The 18,640-nt window shown below is 35.5% G+C and overlaps 2 protein-coding genes across 2 annotated transcripts; both read left to right on the top strand.

Annotated features, from left to right (window-relative positions):
- Positions 1-1,788: 1,788 nt before the first annotated feature.
- LOC8284165 (NF-kappa-B-activating protein) lies at positions 1,789-6,548 on the top strand. Its single transcript, XM_048370430.1, is given in 9 exon segments — positions 1,789-2,544; positions 2,547-2,611; positions 2,613-2,704; positions 2,706-2,850; positions 2,852-2,977; positions 2,979-3,396; positions 3,399-3,576; positions 3,578-3,759; positions 6,008-6,548. Coding segments are annotated over 8 exon segments (1,497 nt in total). The 5' UTR covers positions 1,789-2,246; the 3' UTR covers positions 3,753-3,759; positions 6,008-6,548.
- A 2,937-nt stretch (positions 6,549-9,485) lies between these two features.
- On the top strand, positions 9,486-11,052 carry LOC8259589. The gene is made up of 2 exons (XM_002520677.3): positions 9,486-9,634; positions 9,777-11,052. The coding sequence occupies exon 2, from the start codon at positions 10,024-10,026 to the stop codon at positions 10,921-10,923; it is 900 nt and encodes a 299-aa protein (XP_002520723.1). The 5' UTR covers positions 9,486-9,634; positions 9,777-10,023; the 3' UTR covers positions 10,924-11,052.
- Positions 11,053-18,640: the final 7,588 nt, after the last annotated feature.

Below are 18,640 nucleotides of genomic sequence, written 5' to 3'. Positions count from 1 at the left end.
TATTTTAAAAATTAAACTAAAATAATTATCTCAAGTTTATAATTTTTTTTAAATGTTTCAAGGTAAATATATTTAAAAATATATATGTATTGTATAGAATTATACAAAAATTTATGAGATACAAGATCATTTAGAGTTAATAAATTAACAAATATTGATTTAAGAAATCACAAACTTATAATGTATTTTACTTTTTTAATATATAGATAAATCATAAGTATCACAATAAAACCTTTTTATACTCATATACTTGGGACTAAATAAAATGTATGACTATAAGAAGATTATAACTTAATATAAATGTTTGAGTACTAAAATTTTTCTTTTAGATTTCATATTTAATATTGTTGATGAAATAATAGAAACTAGAGATAAAATATGCAAATATCTTATCATACTATATAATTAAGGTTAATAAGACAAAACAACACTACAGTACGATTTTAACATTTTTTACAGTTATATATATAAATATTACTATATAGAGAGATATTCTTTTAAGCGAAACTTAAAAAAATGTATAACTTATTATAATGGAGATTATTTTTATTTATAATTTGTCCAAATTAGAACCGTAATTTATTATAAATATTATTTTTATATAGAGTATCACTGGAGAGAGATTTTATTGGATATTCATATGAAAACTCAAATATGAAAACCTCGGCTCAGAATGTTGGTTTATTGGATGATAGATAGACCTTATAAGATAAACAACAGTGAAATATAGTTGTCTACCAAATAAAAAACGTATTGATGAAAATGGAATGGTAATTAATAATATATAATCGTGTTAGTTACAATTAGTCTAGCTATCTGATCAATGACTAGGGGAGCTAATTCTTCCATTAATTAACAGAAAGTATTTTTATTTTCGGTATGCCGAGTAATGCACATGGTTAGGATAGAAGGGTTTTAGACTGCAAAAGTAGTTAATGGTAAAAAAAGGGAGAAAAGACATTGGCAAGTATGAATGACGCTAACTGTCTGTCGCTAATTGGGAATGGTGACGAACTTTGTCATTCGTTGTTCCGTCACAAATCCATAGCCACAGAGAAAAAAATTCCATAATCCCTACTCCATTCCAAATCCGTGTGTAAATAGTAACAAAAGCAATCTGTCGCTGTTTAATTGATTTCTTGTAGTCTTGCTTTATTCAATTTATACAAACCTTTATTTGCTACTGAGTATAGTTCACTGCCTCTGTACATACGCAGAGCTTGAAATTACCATTGACAAACTAATTTTATCTGCCTGCCAATTCTGCTTCCTGGCATTCTTGTACGATGCTCCATAAGCAGCGGAGCTTGAAATTAATGTACAATATATATCGTTTGTATATAATACATGCAACAGAAATGAGAAAACCACACCATTCTTGGAAACACGTACGGCTCTATTCGATCATTTCGATGACAAAGAAGCAGCTGGATGAGATTCAACCAGCATCGACCAGAGAACATGCACATCTTCACACGGGCAAGATTTCACATCCTTGTACAAAATGAATATCCCCCTGTTTGAATATAATAATTAGTAGATAACATTGTTTTGATTAGTAGATAACATTGTTTTGCAGGACATGATCTTGTTTGAATATAATAATTAGCAGTACATAACGGAGGTTAATTAAGGTCGAAGATGGAATCGAGACTCGTTTCAATGGTCTCGAAGTTCTGACCCTAAAACAAGTAAATTTTTCTAAGAAAGAAAAATAAAAAATGCTCTTTTCTGTGTTTGTTTGTTCTGTTGGTTATTCGAGTTTCTACACTCCGTGTGTTTTTTTCTCAATTTCCTGTATCAGCTGTTGGTTTACTTATGATGTACTCTGTGAATGCATGCTTGAGACTTTGTCAACCAAATGTGCTACAATGCCTTATTAATTGATAACTTTCTCTTTCATTATACAGATGGAGCGAATGAGATATGATATTGGCTATTGGCTATTTAAAATCCGTTGTCTTTCAAGTGCTTTAAATTTGAATGCTAACGAAAATGGAGTAGGTTCAGTCTTGTCAGTGTTCATGTGCATCTCTGCGAGCAGATTAGATTTTCAAATTCCACAACAATGACTTGGTTTTTGCTTAACTATTCTTGCTCATTCTATTGTATCGGGTAGCTTACTGATACGTCCACCACTGTGACTACGAGTTCACCAGTGAAGAATCATTTTTAGACAAGGACATAACAAAGTAATCCCACTAAAATTGAGAGCAAGCACTTTAATTCCTCAAAAATCTCTAGTAATGGCCAGGCCGGCATCCATCTTTGATAAAGGGTACCATCCCGACCGCCATAATGGCCGTCACACACCGAAATCCGACGCCTCTCCCAATTACAACCGCTGCAATCCCTCCTACCATAGTTACGATGACCATCACTGAGAGACCAGTCGCGAACTCTACCGTCCAAGGTCACCTGATGATTATCCTATCTCTAGAAGAAGAAGAAGCCCAAGCCCTAGTCCCCAAGAAACCATAGATTCTCGTCCAAAAAGGTTCGGTGGCAGGGGGCGCCTTGATAGGAAGGGAAAGGATTCGGAATCGGAAAAGGATTGAGTTTGCAGGAACTAAAGAGGCTGAAGAGGCAGAGCACGAGGAAAAATTGCATGATATTGTATATGGAATCTTACACCTAATCCGCCAAGGAATGAGAACGACGAAAATCAGGTTTTTGAAGATAAAGTTTATGAGGTTTCGGAGAAGTAAGCAGCACAAATAGGAAAAGAGATATTCGAGGGAGAAAGAGAAGGGTAATTCGGTGTCTGATTCTGAGAATTCTGAGAGTAGCGATTTGGAGAATGATTCTGAATCAGAGACTGAATCTGAATCGGGTGATTCTAGGTCAAGGAAGAAAGAGGAGTTTGAGTTCTAAGTGTAAAACTAGGAGTCTGTCTAAAGAAAATGAGAGTGAATCAGATGAGGATGAGAGTGGGAGTGGAGATGAAATTGAATCTCTCTCTGACGAGGATAAAAATGCGCAGGAAGAAATCATAGAAAAAGAGCAGCAGTAGGCGAAAGAAGAGTAGCAAGAGAAGTAGTAGTAGGAGAAAGGTGAGGAGGACGAAGAGTAGGTCTAGTTAATCGGATGATAGTGGTAGTGAAAAATCTATTCACATGTCTAGAAAGCGGAGATGTCGTTCAGGTACAGGATCCAAAAACAGCAAGAAAAAGAGGTACGAAAAAGAGAGTGAGAATTCATATTCTGATGAGGGTTCAGGTTCTATAATTGCTGCAGAGGGAAAATCACAGGCAGATGAGATGAGAAAAGCTAAAGTCGATGCTGAGGCACTTATTTATAGGGAGATGATTGAAGCACAGCCTGCTTTGGATAACGAATCTGTGGTTGGGCCAATGCCATTGCCTAGAGCTGAGGGTCGTATCAGTTATGGAGGGGCATTAGACCTGGTGAAGGTGATGCTATTTCTTATTATGTGCAGCAAGGAAAATGTATTCTACCGAGAGGTGAAGTGGGTCTTTCTGCTGAAGAGATTCAAAAGTTTGAGAATCTTGAGTATGTGACGAGTGGTAGCAGGCACCACACGATGCATGCCATTCGTACTTGGAAAAAAAACCAAGTATAGTGCTGAAGGTAAGCGAGCTTTGGCCATGTTTAACTATGAAGAGAAGGCAAAAAGTGAGCACAAGGTTATGGCTGATTTGCAGAGGCTGATGCAGTGCCATATTGGGCAGGATGTTGATCCTACTCATGATCCTTTTTCAGGAAAAACAACTGATGGTGCTGATGCTTGATCTTGAGGTGCGCTTATTATAATTTTTGCTGTAGCTTTATAGTGCCATCGTTTCTGGATTTTTGTATTTTAGCTTATGTTTAGCGGACTTATGCATTTAGTAAAAGCACGCTTGGTATTTACTGGGTTGGGCTTTATATGTCATACTATGTTTAGGGAAATGATATGCACTTATTCTGATACTTGTGTAGCTGTAATTTGAACTGCTTGAATAGTTTTATTAGTCTGCATCTTGTCTTGCTTCGTACGTTTGCCAAGTATTTTTGTATCTATTTTTTTTTAATCTTTTTCTCCAATGTTGTCTGGCTGTTTCTTGCTTTGCATTTACAGTTTATACATTCTTATGGTCTATCATGGCTTTTGTTAAGATGGCAGTCCATGTAATGATTGTGATATTGCCAATAATTTGGCCTGAAAGATATGTTATTACTGGACCAGCACAGATTTTAGGTTCGGGAGTTGGTTGAGTGAGTATTTAAAGAACATCCTCGGCTTAAGCTCTTCTTTAGTGAAGATCATACCAAGGAAAGCTTGTAAAGCAACATAAGCATTATAATTTGTCCACCATCTGTTTCTTATTTGATATCCAGGTAGTCAAGAATGAGTAACCAGGATCAGGAAGCTTAATGGATGAAATTCTTATACTGAAGTATCACGTTTCTGTATTCACACAAATTTGTAATAATTTAGATGTATAGGTTTAGCTTGATTGATATTGAGAAGTGAGCACAGGATGGATTTAGAATAGCCACGTGGCCTTTGGACTTCCCTGGCCATAAGGAAGACTAGTCTATGCTCTTATTAAGGTTGAAGGAAATATTAACATAGAGCTGACCTAATTGTTTCTTTATGTAGGATGGTTTCTGGTTACCAGAACTTTGTGGTGGACAAAAAAACTTTTGAGTTTTGGTTGATTTTGTGGTTTCAATTAAAAAGGAAAAAGGATGGTATAGAATCTAGAGGTTGAATAGGTGAAAGACCAGGGGAAAGCCTGATTGTTTTTGTGAGTGGATCCTGAGAATCGGCTTGATTGATTCAGCCAGAGTCACAGCTGCGATCAGATGCCTATTTTTATGTTTTTAAACTAATAACGAAGACTAAGGATTTATGTTCATTTTAGGTGGTGTCGAGTCTCATCAATATCTCCGTTGGTGAGATAACATGTGATTTCCAATACATGTTAATGTTTTTCATGATTTTGACCTTGGAAAGTTGTGCAATAAAAGTATCTGCTAGTCCATATCCTCACTCTGCCCGGTGAAAGTTCTGCCAAGTGAATCCGGTGATATATGCATGTATAATTTTTTTCCCTTGCATTTACCTTTTGTGATGTGAGAGAATAGCTGTTTGGTTACTATTAAAGCATTTTATTTTTCTTATTCGGCTTCTGCTGATAATTCTGTCATGCTGCTGCTGTGTTGGTCTTGATGTGATGCTGCAAGTTTCTGCATCTGCAGTTGGCTGCTGCTGCATATTTCTGTTCTGTTGTTGGCTGCTGTTTTATTTTCTAGCTGCTACTGGTTTTAGTACTCTGCTCATGCTGGTCTCTTCATTCAGTTTTGGTTGTTGTTTGGTGTTGCATCTTTTTTGGTGATATGTTTTGAGTTCGTCTTGCAATTCTGGTTTCTGTTCTTGTTGAAGATGTGGTCAAGGTCTTAGGTGTTGTGTTTATACGTCTCCTTCATCTTTCATGTATTAGCGAGTTTGTCTTGCTCGAGTTTTTTGTTATAGCTTGGTAGGCTTTTGTGGTTGGGTCTCCAGACATTGTTTCTTGGATGTTCTTAGATGGTTCTTTGCTTTTGTAATAGTTTTTAGGTGAGGTTAGTTTCATGATCTGATAGTCTTTGAATCAGTTGTTTGCCCTCTTCGATTTTAATAAAATTCATATCAGTTATCAATAAAAGGGAAAGAACACATTAGATGCCTTCCTGTTTAGTCACTAGTTGAGGCTTACATAGTAGACAGGTCAGGATGGTTTGTCTGTGAATTTTGAGAATGAAGTGGGAAGAAAAGAGAATAATGGCTATGTTGGTTAATAGTAATTGTTTGTGATAAAAACATACCATCTTGAGCTAGGGAACTATTTGTAGCTGCCCCTGCACAGAATCGAAGAACAGAGTGCAGCTGTTAGGATCTGAACTTTTTGACCCTTGCTCTGATAGCACTGATTGCATTAAAACATGATTGCTGGAATTGATTGAGAAAGAGTCGACTGTTAAACATCCTGAACTGTATATGTATACGTACGGACGGCAGATGCTAGATTGCTGGGGAAAATGGAAAATAGAAGGAAAGAATTCAGGTATCTCCGAAGGCGAAAGGCGATATGGAAATGACATCCACATTACGAGGGCGCAGGCGTGGTGGTGATATGCCGTGGATGACTAGGGGGTATCAGCACATGGGACTAATACGAGTCCTATTCCTATGTAATAAATTTTTGGAGAGATGAAAGGCGGTGGTGGAGGAGATGAATTAAAAGTCGTGGGCCTTATTTTTCTAAGGCTCCACCACCAACAAAGATGGGATTTGTTTGAAGCTATTATAGTTGCTTGCATTGAGGAATCAGCCAGCAAGACGATAATGCCTTCATTGCATCAAACACAAACTACTCCTTCATCATCATCATCATCATCATCTTCTTCTATTAATGGAAAGATGCATTAAATGCCTCGTTCTTATCCCATAAATGAGTTCTTAGGTTGAGAATTTGATTTCGAGTTTTCACCATACCCACGAGATGTACAGAAAATATGGCCTATGTCTTTGATTTTAAGTTGATTGAATTTTCTACTTTTTTTCCTTCTTTAATGACACATCAACAAATGTGAATTATTCTATGTTTGCATGAGATTAGAAAAAACTTTGATTATTTATTAGTTAATATTTTATTATATTTATTATAATAATATTAAAAATATATTTAATATCTTTTAATGACCGAAAATCATTGAATTAGAAAAATAATTTATTATATATTCTTATTTTTTTTTTGAAATTCATGCTAATTTTGATGCGAAGAAGGTTCAACCTTAACCAGTCTTTTTTCCGTAGATTTCAAGTTGATTAATGAATTAGAAATATTATCCTATCTAAATTGAATTTCGCCAAACCACGGTTTAGTTCATGGTTTTACACATTCATCCCTCTAGTTGGTTTGCTAATTTGGTGACCCATTTTGGTCGAGCTTTATTTTCATATATCTGAATTCTTATATAACATTAGGCTTAAAAGATATGATAAACCAGTATCATGAGTTTGGTTCAAATTAGAGACACTCTTTAACAAAAAAAAAAAGAAAAGGTTCTTCTTCATTCTAAGATTATTAGTATATATATAATAATCAAATCTGATTGTTAATAATCAATTCAAGCATTCCAGTTTTGCAAGGATTAAAATGAGTGGACACTAAGTGTGTTTCCCTCTCACTTTTGGTTATGAGTGATGATGATAATCTCCACAAAATTGGTGATTAGACAATGCTTTGGACATAAGTTTCAATTGAGGGGAAATAGATGGTAATATCATACCCAAACACAGGAAAAGAAAGAAAGAAAAAGTCATTGATTGCAACAACTCCAGGCCCAAGTTCAACAAATTAGTTGTTGCTAGGTGGCTGGCTGAGCACCTAATTAAAACTAATAATATCAATTGGTAATCTTTGATTTTCTTTGACATGGGACAGTATTGATGATGGTCAAAATCACAAATTAATTTCAGGGACTCAGCTTAATGCTATCTATCATCCAAATTAATGCCCAACAAAGGGGACCGAATTTTGGGCCACACCACGAGACATGCCAACCGAGCACCCACACATGCACGTGATTCTCCATATCTTCCTTCATTTGGCTTCTTCATCCATTCCAAAATTCCTAAACTGCTATACCATGTATCATTAAGGGTCGAATATAAATTTAAACATTCATGTCTAAATAGATATATGTCTTTTCTATTTTTACCATTCATAAGAGTTTTGGCTTGTGCTTCTCTCACTATGTAACAGAACATTTACATGTATTCATGATAAGAGGAAACTCATTATTTATTTAAAAGAAAAAACCCATTTAGTTCGAGATTTGATGAATTACATAGTAAGTTAGTCATTTTTTTATATTCATCGCTTGATATAAAAATAAGACTTTAAATTTAAAATTTTTATCTTTTTAAAATAACCGCTATTATGTTTTAAATGAAGATTTGGACATTAAAGAAATAACATTTTTTAATATGATCGAGATAATATGTAAATAAAAGATTCCAAATAGAATTTTACATTTTCTTTTAAAAAACTCGTTAAAAAATCCTGCATTAGGCATGTAAATCATAATTGCCATTATTGTCATTATGTTTTAAACCATAGAGGTGACAAGAAACATATGAGAGGAACTGCAATTGATGCTAGTAATAATAGCCAAAAGAAACCTTGAAATAATAGCAAAAACATGATGACACTTATTAGTCTTCTTCCTTCCTTTTTACTGCATTCTCTTTCTCTACTGAATTGTTCTTTTTTTTTTTTTTCTTTCTTTTTAACCTATAACTGAAAATTGCTTTACATTTCAAAAAGTGGATATGCAACTTCAACAAAAAGTCATAAATAGATGAAGACCTCTGTTTCAAGTTGATAGTTCCTTTTTCTTTGATTCTAAAATTTAATCATTTTTTTTAATAATTATTAGCTTAGTAATTATTTATTAATTGAAAATTTTTATTTAGATTTAGTGTATGTTCCTGTTTATACATCAAACTAATAGACGATTGACACATATTTATTAATTTTAAATGATGAAGTATATGCCAATCATCTAATACCAAAATGTAAACTACTCGTACATACGTATCATTCTCTGTTAGTTGTGGTGTATAAACAAAATCTGGATAAAAATCTCTTTAATTAATTAATCACATACAATTAATTTTTTTTATAATTTTCACATTAAAGTTATAATATCTACAAAATAATAATAATTTCAAAAAAATTACAAGAATTAATGACATTAACTATAAGAAATTAATTTTTTAATCACTATTGAGATAAAAAAAGTAACTATTGCAATGGATTTTCTATTAAATATCTCAATACCTTACAATTAAATAAATAAATATTTATATCATTAATATTTTACTTATTGTAAATATGTGTAATTTAACTATTATATATAATATACAGTAAAATATTTTTATAGTTATATATTTGAGACTAAATAAAATTGATGGCTATAAGTAAATTATAATTTAGTAGAGATTTAAGTATTTAATTTTTTTACTTAATATTTAATTTTATTAATAAAATGATAGAAATCTATTAAAAATATAATTTTTATCGTACTATATAAATAAAATTGAAAAGATAAAATATAATATAGTATATATTTTTTAGATATATATAAATATTAAGATATAGAAAAATATTCTTTTAAAATGAGAATTAAGAAAAATTATAGTTTATTATAATATAAATTTTATCTGCCTTAAATTGAGAATGAAATCTTTTTATAAATGCGTAAAAGTTATTCCAAGAGTTCTTAAGATAAAGAAGAGGTTATAAATTGATTAAATTTTGGCGTTTTAAGGAATGGGAATTGATTTATTAAGCTTTAATGCATGTGTAATGTCAATTAAAGGGGAGACTCCATTATGATTCTTGTAATCATGCTTTTGAAAAGAGAGATAGAGAAAGAAATGGGTAATTTAGATGCACGGTAGTAATACTTTTACTTTTCTTTTAGGTGTAATAAGAGATGTGTAACGTGTAGTATAATAACCAGTCCTTTTCCAGCAAACATACAGCTATTCCCATTTTCTTTTTCATTCTACTCACTCCTGTCCTGTCCCATGCGACTTGCGTTCTCTCTCCCTTCACCACCCCATTCCTTTTCTGTATGTATATGCATCCCTCTCTTAATTATTATTGTGCATTTTCTTTCTTTCTTTCTGTTACTGTTTCCATTTTTAAACTAAACCATATATGCACAATCTATAAGCAAATCTAAGTTCTTTCCTTTCTCTTCCCTCGTAATAGAAAACCCACAGCAGCCCAGATCAAATTGAAGCATCAAGAAACTGCTTTTGAAGCATTTAGATGATGGGCTATTGAGGAAATCTTTAATTGATTAGTCAGGTACCGTGAAGTTTGTACCTTTGTTTTTATTCTTTTGTTTCCTAGCTAGAAAGTGCTTTTGTTCTTCTTCTTTTTCTTTTCCTCTCTGGACTAGAGAGAGAGAGTTATACAGAAAAGATTTTTGGCTTGCTTTATTTGGTTTGTTATAATGAGGGACTTCCCTTCTTGTTTTGGTGAAAGTGGAGTTCAAGTAGCTGATTCATCATCTTCAAGCACTAGTAAAGCAGCACAAAATGTGGTCACTTGCGTTTATCAATGTAAATTACGTGGTCGTTTTTGTTTAATCACTGTTACTTGGACCAAGAATCTTATGGGTCAAGGTGTTAGTGTTGCAATTGATGATTCGACTAATCAGTGTCTTTGTAAAGTTGATATAAAACCATGGTTGTTCTCTAAAAGAAAAGGGTGCAAGAATTTAGAGGTAGATTCTACTAAAATTGATATACACTGGGACTTGTCTAATGCCAAATTTGGTTCTGGGCCAGAACCTTTTGAAGGATTTTATTTGGCTGTTGCCTTTAATCAAGAAATGGTGTTGCTTCTTGGGGATTTGAAGAAGGAAGCATACAAGAAAATTGAGGATGCCCCACTACATTCCAATGCTATTTTTATTGCAAAAAAAGAACACATTTTTGGGAAGAAATTCTATGGTGCAAAAGTTCAGTTTTGTGATAAGGGACAGATGCATGATATCGCAATCGAGTGCGATACTGTTGATCTTAAGGACCCATGTCTTGTGATCCGCATTGATAGTAAGATGGTAATGCAAGTCAAGAGACTGAAATGGAAGTTCAGGGGCAATCACACCATATTGGTGGATGGGCTACCAGTTGAAGTGTTTTGGGATGTTCACAACTGGTTATTTGGTAGTGGTATGGGCAATGCAGTTTTCATGTTTCAATCTTGCCTATCTGCAGAGAAATTATGGAGTAGCCAATCTGTTTTTGATCCCTCTGTGTTGACTTGGTCTTACTCTCAGCGATTCAGAGATTACCAATTACAAGGTCTTGGTTTCTCACTCATATTGTATGCTTGGAAGAATGAATAATACTGTATTTTCAATTGTTTGAGTTTTAGCAGATAATCCTGCAATGTTTTTCAAGAATGATGCGATAGATATGTGGTAAATGCAATTATAGATTACCCATTTGAATTCTATAATTTCTCTTTTCTAGTATATCTGTTACATGGTTGTGCTAATCCATTACCCTTAACTGCTTTTAGTACTTGGCAATTCTGGCTTTGATCCAAGGTGGCAAAATGCAGTTTATAAATTGCATATGCAACCTTTCTTGGAGAGTTGGAGTAAGATTCTAAGAGCTTTTGTTATAAGGAAATTAGCATGCATTATTCTTGCTGCAGGCGTCCAAAGATGTATTCTTGGAATATAAGGGTTTCCCTCTGTCTATTTTGTTTTGGTGGTATGTGTATGCTTCTTGTTTATCACTGGTCTAGGCAATTGCAGCATGCCAATATTCTTCTTTTACCAAAGGGGAAGGCTGTGTTTGTTCTAAATCTTTTCCCCGAGAAACTGGGGTTTTCAATCACCTTATAATCTTAATGTAGATTAAAATAGAAAGAAGTTGGTGGCAGTAATCTTGATATGGATAATCTATCTCTGAAGATTTCTGGTGAAGTGTATAATGTACGCTGCTTATGGTGGTAAAAAGGATGGAGAAAATCGACATGAATGGCTGTTTAGAGCACACACAAGTGTTACGAGCGTTGATACCCAAGAAGAAGAGGGAAAATGTTAACCTGTTGGTGTTCTTTCAGGATATTAACATGTGAAATAGATGGATAATATCTCTGGTCTATAATGGTGGTATACTGAAATAAGCATTCCACTAGTATTATGAGAATGCCAAGACCAGTACCTTTTGGAAATAAATATGCTCAAAAGTATTTTTGACCTTTGATGCATCCTTCAGAATTGATTGAAGTGACAAGTTTGTCCCATGTTTGTAGCAACTTGCATGGTAAGATTCAGATGGCCTCAAAGCAGAACTTTCCTTTTCAATGCTTCATCTCTTATGCTAAATATGCATCTTTTCCATATACAAAGTCAACTCCTCTGGTGCAAAATCTTGGTAGATTCTATACAGAATCCATTCATCCAGCTGAAAAACAAACAGAGGAAGGGACCAGAGCCACAAGGGGAAGAGAAAGATTCTAGCAGGTATGCTATATTGTACATTGTCTCAACTAAGGGCTACTAGAATGTATTGAATTCTTATACAACAGCTTTATATCAGGATATAACTAGGTAGGAGAAGGGCCTGAGCATGATTTACTCAAAGAAGATGATTATAGGAGAACTTGCATGATACATACTAAGATGTGCATGTTCTCTATATTCTGCATCCATCGACAAATGATATTGGCGAACCCTGTAGTTCTTGGGTTGGTTAGTGCTTTAGTATATGTTCTGATGAGAATGCAAAGCATAAGTGTTTTATTTATAGCTAGAATGAGGAACAGGTAGCAAGAAATTTACCCTTTTGTTTGCTTGTAACGCAGCAGCAATGCTCATTTAACTTTGTACTCCAGTTGGTTTTACAACCATTAGTCATATGTCCTTTGTAGAAACAGTCTTTAGTCCTAAAAGTCTGAAGCTGCCGAAAGTTTGTCTGTCTCTGCATCCAAATCCCTTCCGCGATGAACTGGGAGAAATGGTAATCCATAAGCATTGCTCTGTTGCATTTGCATCTGTTGCTGCTATACAGGCTACAAAGTTCAAGTCCATTTTAAAACTGAGTAAACTGACATAAACACCACCTCTCCTGTCACGACCCCACCCGTGGGCCCGTGACGGGCACTAGGGAATGGGTAGGCGTAAAGCCACCGAAACCCGTAGTAAGCCTGACACTCACTGACTTAAACAAATCTCATCTCAAATTAATATTATTAAAGCCACAATTTATCTTAACAGCTACATTTTACATAAATACTTCGGTCTGCTAGAAAAACTAGGCGAGACCTGAAACTCAGAAAATTTACAACTGATACATCTACTATTACTACTGCGGAGAATCTAAGATTTACCAATTTACATACCAAATCAAATACATCACCCGATGATGAAGGAGTCGGGTTACTGAATAAGAGTCGCGAGAGGACTAACAGTCACGAATTTGAAAAACAGTAAAAATGAGACTGTCAGTCTCGAGAGTGAGTTAAAATCAAATAATTTGGGGACTATTGCATTCTTCTCAGAAAACATAGATTATTCAAATCAGTATATCAAACCATGCACATAAATACCAATCATAGTATAATCATACCCTATTACTTTCTTCACAGAAAATATTAATCATTCGAATCAATATATCAACCATGCACGTAAATACAATCCATATTATAATCATTACCATAATAAATAAATAAATGAATAAGTAAAAATATGTTTTTACTTTTACGGGACGAGTGGCTCAGTAGAACCCTAACCCCAAATTCTAACAGCCATTTTGGCTCTCTTAATCCAATAAGACTAGCGCCCCGAGAGCAATGCTTGACCAGGGACCTTACCTCCAGTCTGGTCACTTAAGTATCCAAATAAGAAATCTAGTAGCCATTCGGCTCTCTTAATCCAATAAGATCAAGGCCCCGAGAGCAATGCTCGACCAGGGACCTTACCTCCAAAGAATTTACACAAATCAGCCCCAGAGAGCCATGCTCGACCAAGGCAAACCCATAAAAAATCCGATTACATGTCCATGATCATTACTCCGATGTAACCCATCAGGCGGCATGTTCTACAAGCCACATTTCCCAAATCGAAATCATCACATATAATAAATATCATTGTATAATGAAATCATTCAACCATATCAAAATAACAATTAACAATTAAGAGTAAGACATCAGGCAACTCATGTGGAAAACTGATTATATTTGGTATTATTATAACATTACTATAATAATACTTATATTATCTTCATTAATTAATAATCCAGTAAAATTATTTACATTGCGATACTAATAACCAAATTAAGCATAAACTTCCAAAATAGCATATTAAAATCAAACTTAGCAATAGTGCAATGATTAAATGACTTTAACTCACAGAATTTGGGCGACCTCCTAGCTCTGCTCCGGTGCCTCAGTTGGAGCGAGCCGAACAGACAGATCATCTAATCACGGAAAACAATTTATCAAAACGCTGAGACAATCGATCATTAATCCTAGGTCTAGACTCCTAGGACTGACTGTCTAAGAATCTTGACTCAGGAGAATTCTATCGAAAATCCGGCAGAACCTCCCCAACAACACGAACATTACCCCCCGTAAAAATGGGTCCAGGACTTGCCAGAAAAACACTCAAAATATCCAACAATTTAAACAACGGGAGTCGGGTCCCCAAACTTCACTATTTCCCGACTCCGCCACACAGCACAAAATACGAGGCAGGCAAACTGACAGACAATTATTTTTGACTCACAAATATCATCAAATAATCAATAAAACCCAATAGACACAAATTTAAAATCAAAGGATTTCCAAGATCAACGGCCAGAGAAAATTACCGAGACGCTCGGTCGACTCGCCTCACGTGGTGAGTCCGATCGACGATCTGGACACACCATCGGACTCACAACGACGCGCTGATGACGATCCCTGCTTCCGATTTTTCGATCTGACACCCGATCATCCGGAGAAATTTGCGGACGATCACGGTCGTCCATTTGCAAACGGAGCCCGATCGCCACCAAACCGGTGCCATTTCGAAGCTTGAGATGAGGAGAGTCGGGATACGTCCTCCGATCGTCCATCCTCCACCGGAGCTCGCCGGAAAAATCGGGAAAACACGGGCTGCCACCACTTCGCCAGAACTCTCTCATCCGTCCACTAAACCGACGCCGCCGCCAAAGGAAGCTCTCCAAGGGAGCCGATCGCCACCGAGATCGGCCGAACGGCCTTCAAAGCCGCTCACGGCCGTCTGGAAGGACACCGCCGCGAACGCTCTCTCTCTCTCTCTCTCTCTCTCTCTCTCTCTTCCTTTCTTCTTCCTTCTTTCTTTTCTCTCTCCCCGATTTTCTTTCCTTTCAATACCGACATTTGACCCCTGAACTTTTCCTTATTACAATTTGATCCTTCTACTTTCTTAATTACTTACAATCTCATCCTGCAGAATTTCAATTTAACCCCTAAACTTTTCTTTATCCTTTCAATTAAACCCTTAACTATTTAATTTGGGCCAAATCCGAATTATTGAAAATACACAATTAAATTAAATAATCAATTTCCAACTCAAAATTTAATACTACTAATCAATTATAATACCAATTTTCCCAAAATTCTTTTATAAAAACATCCTTTATTATTTCTTCCATAATTTTCCAATATATAATTTTACTTATATAAATATGCATTTGGGGAAAATTTGAATAACCAAAATATAATCATTTCTCAAATAATTTACTTGAATAATTTCTTAAAATTTCAAACTAATTGGGTATAGAAAATAACTCATTTATTTGATTAATATTAAATTTTTCATTAAATCATTTCAAATTAAACCCAATAATAATGAAGCTAAAATTAACTTAAATAAAAACTCATTATTAAATATATAAAAATTCCGGGTGTTACATCTCCAGTGTACTGTTGGAATAGCATATCCAATCGTAATATGAAGTCATAAAAATCAGACATGTAATGAGTTGATTCATGTTCTTATGATTAATGGTATCTAATTGCTTCCGAGTCACTGTTTCTTCATGGGCAATAGAAAATTTATTGAAGCAGTCATGTTCAGCTTTTCTTTTTGGTTTATCAGAAGGCCAGTTGACATTGCAAGCTAAGCAAAGGGTCTCTCACTAATATCATTAAAATTAGGGTAGGGTTCTGCAAAACCATCTCTTAGCAATATTATTATTATTATTTTTTAAAAAAAATACTTGAATTCAATATCTCACTACTATATAAAAAAAAAGTAAAAAACTGATTCAATCTTATTAGCAAAGAAGCGTGAAATAAATATTTGCCAAGGAAATGAGATATTGTTTTCAATTATATAACTCAATAGTCATAAACGAAATTAAATTACAAAAACCTTCGATCAATAGCCCTTTAATTTTACCAATTTAATTTGCATATAGAATTGAAAAACAAAATTCAATGATAAAGAAAACTGATGAAGAAATAGGAAAAGAAGCTGAGGTCTCAGAGGCTGCACAAGCTAGGTTGCCTGTGCAGACCTATCATCACAGACCTCAAAGTAAAAAGGAGCAACCTTTCCTGCTGTGCAGGAAAGGTTACTTCAACCCATACCCTTAGCAGAAAGAGCTGTTAGACAACTGTTACAATATTTTTCCAATACAACAAATCATGTATATATATCAACATCTTCCTGTAAAGAACTCAGAATTCTTATTTTCAATACACAACACTCTTCATTGTTCTTTTCACATGGTATCAAAACCTGGTTGCCACCGGTAAACATAATCTACCAAATTTTTTTTTTCTTCTTTCGGCCATGTCTCAAAATGAAAAATTAACCAACATAATCCTTAAAGGCAACTCCAACTATTTCGAATGGTCTAAAACTGTGTATATTGTGCTTAGTGGCAGGAAAAAGTTGGATTTTATCAACGGGTCAAAACAAAGGCTAAAACCAGCAAGGCCAGAAGCCCCAACCGAAGAAGAAATTGACAGAATAGAGGAATGGCAGACATCTGACCATTTGGTCATGTCTTGGCTCACAAATACTATGGAGCCCCAAATATCCCGATTCTGCATCCTGATGGAATCATCAAAATCAATTTGGGAAAAAATGTAAAGCCTATATGGCCACCAACACAATTTTGCACATATATTCAGACAGAAATACTCACCCGATGGGAAGAGTTGCAGAACTATATTCCGCCTTCAATCGACCCTCTAGAAATCCAAAAAAGGAACGAACAAGATCTGGTATACACTTACCTTAGAGGACTGGATTCAAGCTATGAAAGCCTGAGATCACAGATCCTCCTCACGTCCGAGCTTCCTCAAATAGACGAAGTAATAGCCAGCGTTCAGCGGAAGAAACGCGGAGGAACACCATGAGCGTCTCCTTCCCTCCGCAACCCACAGACAATCACGCCTACAACGCTCGACGCGAAGGCACTCGACAGCGCGGAGGGCCAAGCATCGCGTGCTGTGACCACTGCCAAAGGCAGGGCCACTCACGCGAGACCTGCTGACACATACACCCGCACTTGAAGCCCTCGCGGGGATGGGACGGAGCAGTAGCGATGCGCAGAGGGGGAAGAGGAGAAAGGAGAGGGGACGACGACAAAAGAGATGAGAGTTGGACAAAAGAAAGAATGGGAGAAAGAAGGATGTAGGGTTAGGTGTATATGCCGGGTCGGGTATTTTTAATCAAACCCGACCCGAACCCGACCTACACACCCGACCCGAACCCGGCCTTTACTCCCGACCCGACAACATCAAATTTCATCCGGACTTTCCCCCACCTTTATGAGCTCCTCCAATTCACCCGACCCCCAATCAACTCACACGGCCCACTGCCTTCTCGTGCCCAAATGGTCGACATCTTGACTACCGCCCCGGTCCAAGAAATTTCAGTTCGGCTCAAACCCATCCGATGGGTCAGGTTCGATCCAACCACTATTAAATTCATTAAATAAATGCCATAATACTTAGATTATTGACTCTGGAGCCACTGATCACATGACTTGGGATCCCACCCAATTATAAAAAATTCATTCCATCAGTGATTCTCATCATGTGACAGTTGCCAATGGCAACAAAGTTAAAATTCAAGGATATGACACCACAAACTTACTTCAGTCAAATATTCATGATATTTTATTGTTACCCGATTTTAAATCTAATCTCTTATCTGTTGGCAAAATTACTCGTGACTTAAATTATAATTTTATTTTCTCACCATCTTCGGTCATTTTTCAGGATCGAATTTCCGGGAAGACGATTGGTGAAGGTCAATTAAAAAATGGTCTTTATTATCTGCATAACCCTCCAAAGGCCTATTTTGTGTCCGCCAATTCTTCCCAAGATATGCTAATGCACCAAAGACTTGGGCATCATTCTGACTTTATTTTAAATAAATTACTTTGTTCAAAATTAAATTCTAGCAATTATGATGTGTGTAAATTTTCAAAACACACGCGACTACCTTTTTCCTTGTCATCTAGTGCGTCTGAAAACGCATTTGATTTAATTCATTCTGATGTTTGGGGACCTGCCCCCGTTACTGCCTATAATCATTTCCACTATTTTGTCACATTTATTGATGATTACTCTCGCACCACCTGGATATATTTATTAAAAGGAAAAAATGAAGTTTTTTCTCGTTTTCAAGATTTCTTTAATTTCATCAAAAATCAGTATAATGCCAAACTAAAATTTTTTTCGCTCCGATAATGGTACGGAGTACGTAAATCACAATTTTTCCACTTTTCTTAAACATCATGGCATCATACATCAAACCACTTGTGTTAATACCCTCGAGCAAAATGGAGTGTCTGAACGCAAAAATTGACATCTTCTCAATGTCGCTCGCACTCTCCTTTTTCAAAATCATGTTCCTTCTATTTTTTGGTCGAATGCCCTGTTAACTGCAGCCTATCTCATCAACCGGCTCCCTACTGTCACCTTAAAAAATCTCAGCCCTCTAGAAGTTCTAAAAAATCGAAAAATAGAACTAGGCCACCTCCGAGTTTTTGGATGTGTTTGTTATGTTCATATCAAGCGCTCACACAAACTCGACAAAAGCTCAGTTAAGACCATCTTTTTAG

The sequence above is a fragment of the Ricinus communis genome, chromosome 1, assembly GCF_019578655.1.
Source record: "Ricinus communis isolate WT05 ecotype wild-type chromosome 1, ASM1957865v1, whole genome shotgun sequence".
In the NCBI taxonomy this organism is placed as follows: domain Eukaryota; kingdom Viridiplantae; phylum Streptophyta; class Magnoliopsida; order Malpighiales; family Euphorbiaceae; genus Ricinus; species Ricinus communis.
The sequence above is the reverse complement of the archived record's forward strand: the minus strand, read 5'-3'. Positions and strand labels throughout refer to the sequence as shown.

Excerpts from the sequence above, each read along its gene's own strand:
- LOC8259589 (XM_002520677.3), top strand. The coding sequence starts at position 10,024 with ATGAGGGACTTCCCTTCTTGTTTTGGTGAAAGTGGAGTTCAAGTAGCT.